The 10,300-nt window shown below is 52.3% G+C and overlaps 1 protein-coding gene across 1 annotated transcript; it reads right to left on the bottom strand.

Annotated features, from left to right (window-relative positions):
• Positions 1-777: 777 nt before the first annotated feature.
• Positions 778-6,172, bottom strand: LOC122391730 (tubulin alpha-1 chain-like). The gene is made up of 2 exons (XM_043385946.1): positions 5,962-6,172; positions 778-2,326 (listed from the first exon to the last, which is right to left on the bottom strand). Exons 1-2 carry the CDS (start codon positions 5,962-5,964, stop codon positions 980-982), a joined length of 1,350 nt encoding a protein of 449 aa, XP_043241881.1. The 5' UTR covers positions 5,965-6,172; the 3' UTR covers positions 778-979.
• Between the last annotated feature and the right edge of the window lie 4,128 nt (positions 6,173-10,300).

Raw genomic sequence — 10,300 nt, 5'->3', positions numbered from 1 at the left:
GTGGCCGGCGGCACTGCTCGGCTCCGCTCCGGCGCTCCTGGGAATGCTCCGGACCGGCGTCACGGCGGAAATGGCCGACTTCCGGTCACGGTCCGTCGCCGGTCGGCCCGCCGCCGGCGCACGGTCTAAGCCGCCGCAGCGAGCGCGTGACGCCGATCGGTGGGGAGACAAGCTGGACCTGGAGCCGGTGCCGACCTGGAGTCAGTGCTGACGACGGTCTGTCGCCCCGTGGGGTGGATGGGCTCCAGATATGGCTTGAGCTTGTTGAGAATGCTGAGCCACTCATCCCATGATAATATATCCTGTATAAGTGTATAAGTAAACGTTTCTAGGGAATGATCTGGACTTTTACAAGAACAGCATAGCTGCATAGGCATTAGCCATTGCTCCTCCTTATCGTTTTCCTTGCCAAGCGAACTGTCTACTTTCCTTTCCCCGTTTCCGGCTCGGCTTCCACTGTTCGTGGGGAGGGGCTAGATATCCGGGGACAGCCGGACAGGCGCTGCCGTGAGCAGTCAGTTGTGCAGCGCATAAAAACCCGTCCTTTCCACCATGCGCTTATTCATTTTCGTTGCATTACGTTGCCACTTATGCATGGGAACTCTAAGCCGTTTAGCCTTCGGCAGGAAATCCGTTCATTTATCACAATGCTGTGCTTACGTGGCTATGAATAGGAAGCTCAGCAAGAATGGCAATATTCGAGGAGCGTTATTTTTTACATTGGCTCATCATGTGATGACATTCGTGCACTCAAATAACTGGTTTTTAAAGACAGGCTTTGTTGCTGTTTTGTATTTCCTCTGATTCAGAGCATTTTTTTTTTCAGTTCGTTCCAGTCAGATTGGTCCCAGACTCCATGCAAACGAAAAAGTATAATCTGAGCATTTGTTCGAGACTGCGGAGTTAGTATCCGAATATCCGACCCGCTTTCTCGCCTCCTGCTCCAGCCATGCTTGTCTTTTCTTTTTCTGTGAAGCGCTTAGTACTCCTCGTCTTCGTCTTCACCCTCAGCCGAGTCGATGCCGACCTCCTCGTAGTCTTTCTCGAGGGCAGCCAGATCCTCGCGAGCCTCGGAGAACTCGCCCTCCTCCATACCCTCGCCGACGTACCAGTGCACGAAGGCGCGCTTGGCGTACATCAGGTCGAACTTGTGGTCCAGGCGCGCCCAGGCCTCGGCGATTGCGGTGGTGTTGGACAGCATGCAGACAGCGCGCTGCACCTTGGCCAGGTCGCCGCCGGGCACCACGGTCGGCGGCTGGTAGTTGATGCCGACCTTGAAGCCGGTCGGACACCAGTCGACGAACTGGATGCTGCGCTTGGTCTTGATGGTGGCGATGGCGGCGTTGACGTCCTTGGGGACGACATCTCCGCGGTACAGCATGCAGCAGGCCATGTACTTGCCGTGGCGCGGGTCGCACTTGACCATCTGGTTGGCCGGCTCGAAACAGGCGTTGGTGATCTCAGCAACGGACAGCTGCTCATGCTGAGACTTCTCCGCCGAGATGACCGGAGCGTAGGTGACCAGCGGGAAGTGGATACGCGGGTAGGGCACCAGGTTGGTCTGGAACTCGGTCAGGTCCACGTTCAGGGCTCCGTCGAAGCGCAGCGAGGCCGTGATGGAGGAGACGATCTGGCCAATCATGCGGTTCAGGTTGGCGTAGGACGGACGCTCGATGTCCAGGTTGCGGCGGCAGATGTCGTAGATGGCCTCGTTGTCGACCATGAAGGCGCAGTCCGAGTGCTCCAGGGTGGTGTGGGTGGTCAGGATGGAGTTGTACGGCTCCACCACGGCCGTGGCCACCTGCGGCGCCGGGTAGATGGCGAACTCCAGCTTCGACTTCTTGCCGTAGTCGACGCTGAGACGCTCCATCAGCAGCGAGGTGAAACCGGAGCCGGTGCCGCCGCCGAACGAGTGGAAGATCAGGAAACCCTGCAGACCGGTGCACTGGTCGGCCAGCTTCCTGATGCGGTCCAGCACCAGGTCGACGATCTCCTTGCCGATGGTGTAATGTCCGCGGGCGTAGTTGTTGGCGGCATCCTCCTTGCCGGAGATGAGCTGCTCCGGGTGGAAGAGCTGGCGGTAGGCGCCCGTGCGCACCTCGTCCACCACGGACGGCTCCAGGTCGACGAACACGGCGCGCGGCACGTGCTTGCCGGCACCGGTCTCGGCGAAGAAGGTGCTGAAGGAGTCATCGCTGTCTCCCATGGTCTTGTCGGTGGGGACCTTGCCGTCGGGCTGGATGCCGTGCTCGAGGCAGTAGAGCTCCCAGCAGGCATTGCCCATCTGGACACCGGCCTGGCCGACGTGGACGGAGATGCATTCGCGCTGAAAAAAAGAGAGAGGGTGGTTTTACCAAGACGTCTCGTCCCCCGAAAATGTCGCACAAAAGTCATTTACCACTTACTAGCATGGACTTCACTAATTTTCATGAAAGGATCCAGTGTCAACATTAGACGCTTTGTAGAAAAGGCCGATTCGTTAACGATTAAGCTCTACGGGTTTTCCGAAATGGTGCACGAACAAGGAACAAAGCCGTGAATTTAGCACGGCTTTGTGCACATTCCTTTGAGGTTGAAGTCATGGTATTATGCATCCCGCTTTGTTTGCCACATCTGACAACAAGGTCACTCGTTTCAGGACGTTATTTGTGCAAGTGGAGGGTGAAATGACGTCAGCTTTCATAATGCTCGCGCCAGCTCAGAAGCATCTCTGAATGGGATGAAACGATCGACCTTTTCATGGATTTGTTGACTCAACACATTCCAGTGAGCGTTTAGCTGTCGTTTGCGCCGCGGTGGGCTGAGTGCCAGCCCCTAGACAGGGCCGAGTCCGCCGACTCTGACGCTGCCTGTCGCGGGGTCTCAGGTGCCGCTGCTCTCCCCTTCCCGGCAGCTGTGGTCCCGTGCGGTGGCGCCCCACCCCGGGCCGCCCCTCCCAGGCAGTAGGCGTAGGGTGAGTCATTACCAGGCGACAAACGGGCGTGGCGGAGCGACACTGGCGCCGCTGCTGCGACCGGCTGCTACCACGTACCCCAGGGCCGGAAATAGCAAAACTTGGCGAAATGGGAGCTACGGAGCTCGGTGACAGCCTCGCTTAATGGAACGAAGTGACCTCGTTATCACCAGGCGCTGTTTTAAATTTACCCAGTACTAGTGTGTGAGAACCTTAGTTGCAACGTGCTGGTACCTAAAAAAGCTTTTCTCCATACAAGGCAACGAGCGTTGAGCCGGATAGAACCATAGGCTGGTCAGACCAGTGCTCAGGCCTGGTATGCACTCGGCGCAGAGTAAAAAGTTCCGGCCGCTCGGGGCTTACATAGGAAGAGAACCGGTTCCACGGGCTGAAAGTCTTTGTTTCCAACATTAGTCGAGCAGGAGTGATGAATGATGTTGGATTGAAACGGTTAATATGTTCATTGTATGGGCCGATGTAAGGGAATGACTATTTCAGTGCGCATAGCTTAGTGGCTCTAGCGGTATTTTCCACCTCGACAGTGCTTATTGGTAATAGCTCAAATAGTGACGCACTTATAACCCGAGTGACGTAAAGCTGATAGTCACGCCGCTTATAGAATCCCAGTTCACCAAGGCACTGTAGCCACGGTAGGCTATTATTTCAGGGCAATCAACAATTGGCAAGGGCTCCGCCACCGGGGGGGACGGGTGGGACATGTCCCCCCCAACCAAAATGTTGGGTGGGACATACTATCTTTTGTCCCCCCCAATAATCGGCTCTCCTGCTGGTAGATAAATCGACTCTTGTTCCTGACACCGAAAACAGAACATAGGTGCAAAGATTCTCCGAAGAAAGAAGACGTAGGTAATGATAATCCAATTAACCTGTCGTCGATAACTGTATTGTCGCTGTGCTTTTTGTCTTTTTCTGTTATGGGGGCAACGTATTTCAGTTTTTTTTTTGTAGACCATATCGACAGGCGTTTTCGCATTAGGTATATCAACTTGAGTCTACTGACGAATGTTCGCAATCACACGCGCCATTCCGATGATGAATCCAGTAGGTATATCCAGATCAGATAGGGATCTCTCAATCAATTAAAGGGACCCTCCCACCTTCAAAAAAGTTTATGAATTGGCATGAAAGTGATGTCGCTCGGTTCAGAAAGAGCGAAAACGAATATCTACCAAATTTCACCGAAAAATATTCACCGGTTTTCAAGATATTAGACTTTTACTTTTGTTTACTTTTTTGGGATCTCCGCTGTTTCTAGCGACTTTATTTTAGAAGTGCGGCGTTTGCGGCAAATGTTGCGCGCAAATGGCATATACCACCGCGTGCTACACAACGTTTTAGTCAAATATTTAAAAATCGTTAGATATTTGCGCTGACGTCACACATTCAGAGGGGTATTCCTAAGCATTAGCCCCTCTGAATCAAAATGCTGCAATTTTGAAATTCAATATTTCCGATTTAAGGCATTTCTCGATGTTGTGAGTGCCGAAACCGGTAATTGTGAGCCAGGGACCCCATTTTGGCTATCTCAACTCAAATCTAATGTTAAGGTGGGAGGGTCCCTTTAAACGCGCAACACGGAAATTACTCTTTCGGGTAAACGCGTTCGTTCTTTGGAAACTTCCATCGGTCAAATAAGAATATCGCAGAACTGTAGGATGAGAGAAGCTGTTTGTTTCCAGTGTTTGAGAGGTTAACTCTCGTTCTTATGGTGGGTCGGTTGCCCCATCCCTCAGTTTTTCGCAAGTAACTCGCGTAAAAAGTGGTTTAACGTGACGAAACTATAAGTATTTCCCGGGAATTTTACACATCCCCTGAAAATTTCATGATCCTAGCCCCCATGACCCTTGGCGTGGCCTATTTCTCCAGACCATGTCAGGCCGAAACACCGATTCGGCGTAGTTAGCGCACATTATCTAACGTTTCCAGACTTGTTATGTCATAAAACCGAGCCAACATTTGAATTGACGGTAGACACATGCATTATGGTTGGTGTCAGGTCACGTGAAGATCAGGTCAAGGTCATTACCGTTAGATGAATTTGGTTCACTTTTTTGAGTTAGGCATGTTACTAGGAAACTTTTTGGAGATGATGTCGAATTAAGCATCCATTTGAACATTTGAGAAGTAGTTTTGGTACCAATGCAACATGTTACGAAGCTGTCTGTGGTGGTTGACACCTACTTTGGCTAGCCGGCGGGACACGCATGACGCACTTGTTGATCTCACCTAACCTGACCCGACCTTCGCCAAATGCTAAAAACGGATTCAGATTCAGCGCAAAATTATGAGCCAGATACCATTAAAAAAATTGAGGTTTGTTTTTCAAGTGTTTTTTTCCGTCTGGTGTGACAATATGAGGAAGGTGCAATATAATATTGGGTACCTAATATTGCATGGGTCAGGTGGCCTAACATTTCTCTATTTTTTTTTTTTAGTAAAAAAAATCATCGAATCAGGGTTATGACGAAAAACAAGTAGCCTAAATCCGATGAGAAAACTGAATTTGGGGGTACCCTAGGTTTAGAGGAGACAATAGGGCGATGGGCGAAGAGCAGACCGTCCCCCCCAACCAAAAGTCCGTGGCGGAGCCCTTGACAATTGGTGCTGAGCTTGAGGCGTGCAATCACCGTGCATGCGTCAAACATTGGCGGCACGAACCGGGCATCAGTTGTAGTTGCTCAGTTATGGGCGGAAAGAGAGCGACGCTCAGGCGTTGCGCGCAGTGCACACGGCGCATACACAAGTGGCATCAATCACCGGTTGCTGGGAGACGCGCCGAGTACTTCCTCGCGTGCTCAGAGGTCATTTGGAAACGGACCCTCTTTGTGAGCTACAAGGGCGACAGTAAATAAACGGCATTCGATTAAAGAGGACTAGAGCTCAGTCTACTAACTTGCAGACCGCTACAGAATTGTGGTGACGTCTACAAAATTACATGGTCTCTTATCTCACAAGCTTAGAGGGTCTTGATCTCGGATGACACTCACCATGATTGCTGTTTGAAGGTCACGAACTGAGGTTCAGATAAACCACCAAAGGCAGTGTTACGAAGCCTTACGGACGGTGTATCTGTTCCTCCAGCAGCGGACAGAGCTGTGTGGAGGGCCGCGTTTCGTCAGCGCCCCTTTATCGTCTCGGTGCCTGTCTCTGATTGGTGGAGACGCGTAGGGCGGCGGCCGCCGCCTTCCTCCCCTCCCCCTCCCCCGCCGCCGCCGCTGCTGCTGACTTGGCATAGGCGGTGCCAGGCGGGACTGCTGGGGGGAATAGGATGATAGAGATCACCGCAAAAATCAAGGTCGCCCATTTGGGTGTTGTGGATTATTTGATTTAGCGATGCTGTGTCGATAGAGCATGCTGTAGCCTTATTAGCCTTATTGAGTAAAATGACACATTGAACCTCCTTTACACGTGTTTCCGATCGTAACAATTTGGCGTGAAATAGAAATTTGTTTCCTCTCAGCGAATTTCGTAGTGGATGTTATGTCTAAAGTCAGCCCGGTTTGCGAGACCCTGGTAAGGACTGATGAGCCATCGCAGAAAGTTTGCTACGATCACACTTGTAGCTCTTATCAAAACACTCGAGTAGCAGTCAATGAGTATTTGAAGGAATGTTCATTGTAAACGGAAGCATCTGCTATATCAGCGAAACGTTCAGGTCAGAGCGTTTGGAGCTCCTGTATCTACTGGAGCATGCTATTTGCATTTGCATGCGTCATTGGTGATTAGGGCTATCTACACGAATGTCTGCATGACATTTCTTGAAGAAATGTGTTCCTCAATATTACTCAGCTTGAGCTCTAAGCGTTAGCGTAAGCGCTTGATCATGGTTAGTAAGTCCATCCGGGCTCGGGTAGGAGACGAGCCATAAGCATGACCATGCTTGTGATGTAAAAAATGTCAAAAAATGGTCAAGCCGTTTTTTAAGGGTTGAGCTGAGAGCCAGTAGTGATTATATGTGAAATGTGGCGCCTACTCGTAACCATCCCCTGGGATTTATAATTCCTCACTACCACCGATTAGCGAGCATCCCGCTAAAACTTATTACGTCCTACCGCGTCACCGTTTACGGATGTAGCATTGCACGTTGTTGCTGTTTGGGTCAGTTATTTGCCCCACAGTCTTTCAAGTTTAGCCCAGTGAGGTGAGCGGTTCCCATTTATATGCCGACTTAACCCATTACCTACCTCATTTAAACTGCTTTTACAGCCGGAGGGACTAACTTCTCTTTTATATCCGCTTTCTATATATTCAGTACTAGGCAGGGGTGTCGATTTTTCAAAATGGTTGGGGGTGCTCAACCGCTGCACCGGGTGGCAGATTGCAGCTTTGCCATGCGGCACAACCGTACAAGGCGGGGTTGGTTATCCCCATAAGGTACTGATAATGCCGGGATTTCTATATACTAACATTTCCCAAGGGCAGAACGTTCTTCTTGAAAATCATTCTGCTCGTCCTAGTACTTGGCTACCTGATTACATAAACATCTTTCCGAAAAAAAATATATTTGCCGGCAGCATGGCAGCAGCCCCGACACCTCTGTAATAAGGTGACAGAAACCAATGACGGTGATTAGCACTGGTGCAGCAGCCGCTGCGGTCCGCAGGGGCGGACATTGGGCGGAGGCAACGGTAGCTACGAGGCTCTGGCGGTAATCAGACGATCCCAATATCGATGAAAAATGACAGGTGATCGCATTTGGATATTTACGGGTTTACGATTTTCCCCAGTGGCGTAGCCAGGTGGGCCGTGAAGCACGTGCCCCCCCCCCCCCATCAGGTTCGGGCCTCAGGGTCCCCTCGGGTTATTCGGGCCTGAGGGGCCCTGAGGCGCCAATTGGCCGCTAAGGCTAAGGGTCAATGCTAGCCATATTTGGACATAGAAGGGATCCACGGGGCTCGTAAAAACCCCTCATGGGCCCACAAGTACCAACACTAAGATCTCCACAAGGGCCCCTAGCCAGTCTCTGAGGGCCACTTGGCGGCCTCTGAGGGCCCCTTACCGGCTTCGGAGGGCCACATGTCGGACTATGGGGGTCTTAACCGGCCTATTCCCAGCCAGCAAATTTGGTCCTGCAGCCGTAGCTGGTCTTACTCTGGCTAGCTCCGGCATTTGCTCCGGCTAAAGTACGAGCAAGGTCTGGGGCTCTACTGGAGCTGACACACGATACCGGAGCTCGCCCGCATCACAGCCGGACTTATGCCGCATCAGCCGTGCCGTACATCCACCGTACTTCAGCAACAGTAAGCCAGAGCAGCTATGAGGTGCAGCCGGACCTGGTCGTAGGGAGCCGGACTTGAGCCTTGGCAGGGAGTCTGACTTGAGCCAGACTTGGCGGTTCGGAACCATAACAACCCGGGAGCGCTACGGCATATACTGGCTAGCCGGAATAGAGCCGTATCGACCCAAACCCCGGATCTGACGGCGATACCCTCGTCAGTTACCAGCGACCCTGACGGTCCCACACAGGTGACTCGGAGGGTCACAGCGGCGTCTGAGAGCACCATGTCCGGTCTCTGAGAACCCCACAAGGCTCCTGAAGGCACCGGTGACCTCTTGATATCTTCTTGTCGGCCTATGAAGGGTCCGTTCCGTAACAGCAGTTCTGAGGGCCACACGCGCGCCTGTGATGGCCCTAAACCAGTGTCTCTGAGAGCCCCCACAACGGCGCCTGTGAGGGCCATCACCGGCAACTGTGGAGCACCTACACCGGCGCCTCCGAGGGCCATACATTGCCATATCTGAGGGCCCCGCACTAGTGGTTCTTAAGGCCCTATATCGGCGGCTCTGAGGGCCCAACACCCGCGCTTCTGAAGGCCCCACAAGCAGGGATGCGGAGCGAGAGCCGGAGCCGGAGCTGGAGCCGGAGCCGCCGGAGCCGGTATATTTTGCCCGGAGCTGGAGCCGGAGCCGGAGCCGTGAAACAACACAGCCCGGAGCCGGAGCCGGAGCCGGAGCCGTCAAAAAAGGGGCGACTCCGGCTCCGAGGAAAAAAAATTGACCTAACTCGGTTTGACAGTACAAAGCAGTAAAACATGTGGTATTCCAAATATCCTTGTTATGCAAATACAGAAACAACGTGTACCAATCCAATCGCCTTTTTTCTTCCACCCGTATTTAATTAATCGCATAGGGAATGTACATACTGAGTAGAAGCCGAAGCCGGAGCCGGAGCCGCCGGAGCCGGACCATTTTACTCGGAGCCGGAGCCGGAGCCGGAGCCGTATTGACATTTCACCCGGAGCCGGAGCCGGAGCTGGAGCGATTTTTTCTCCGGAGCCGGAGCCGGAGCCGTCTGAAATTTCCACGGCTCCGCATCCCTGCCCACAAGTGCACATATGACGGCCACCCACCAGTGACATTTGAAGGCCCCACACCGGCGACTCTGAGGGCCCCATCGGCGTCTGAGTCCGTGCCGGTCTCTAAAGACGACCCCACAGGGTTTCTAAAGGTACCACCGCACACTGGGCCGGGGGTCCGGAAAAGTGCTAGAAATTATTTGTGATTGAGTTGTTGATCTCAGTGACAAGCAAACATGCTAAAAACGAAGTGGGGCTGCTTAACCCTCGCCGGACCTATTGTCGGACCCCCCACCCCCTCGGCCGGCCGAGGGGGGAGGGTTGGTACGACCCCTTTTTGCCGTTTCGCCCCTAATGGAGCTAGAGCCTCGCGGAAAAAACAAGCGTGTGCGCCGTTTCAAGGCGGAACGATTGATACCCGATTTTAAGGTCCCAGGTCAACCGGTAACCTCTGAGGTGAAGTCAAAAAGCCCAAGGTAGGGTTTGGTTTTTGGCAAATAATTTCGCAAAAAAATGGCCGCAGAGCAGCGATTTTGGCACCATCGTGTTCGCCTAGCTCAGGCGCGTCGAATGGTATACTTTTTGTTCGGGTGAGGTCAACTTAAGGTATTGACCTCGAGTCAAGGTCAGTTCAGAGCCCATCAGGCCACGAACTTAATCGAAGGAGGTCTTATCGCATATCATTCGATTCGGGAGGTCTTCCCGAGTCCATTGGTGGCTTTCCCGAGTCGCTGGCTCAATTTGATCATGAGTTATTGACGAGAAACTCCTATGACCGGTGTGACGTCATAAATGACGTCACGGAAGGTCAAAAATGCAAAAGTAAAGCATCGGATCTTGCAAGGAGTGCACGAAATCACGATTCCGTGTGCTTGAGATAGTTTGAAATCATTCCATGCGCAAAAACAACAGTTTCCTGATTTCCCCATTCACTTTTAATGGTGAGGTCACGTGACCTCGAAGAGTAGCAGGCATTAGCAAAAATTGCGAGTAGGGCATGACAGAAAGATGATTGGTGGTTTGTATGGCA

The sequence above is a fragment of the Amphibalanus amphitrite genome, unplaced genomic scaffold, assembly GCF_019059575.1.
Source record: "Amphibalanus amphitrite isolate SeventyFive unplaced genomic scaffold, NRLGWU_Aamphi_draft 000451F_arrow, whole genome shotgun sequence".
Taxonomy (NCBI): Eukaryota; Metazoa; Arthropoda; class Thecostraca; order Balanomorpha; family Balanidae; genus Amphibalanus; species Amphibalanus amphitrite.
Note: the sequence above shows the minus strand (reverse complement) of the source record. Positions and strands in the feature narration are given on the sequence as shown.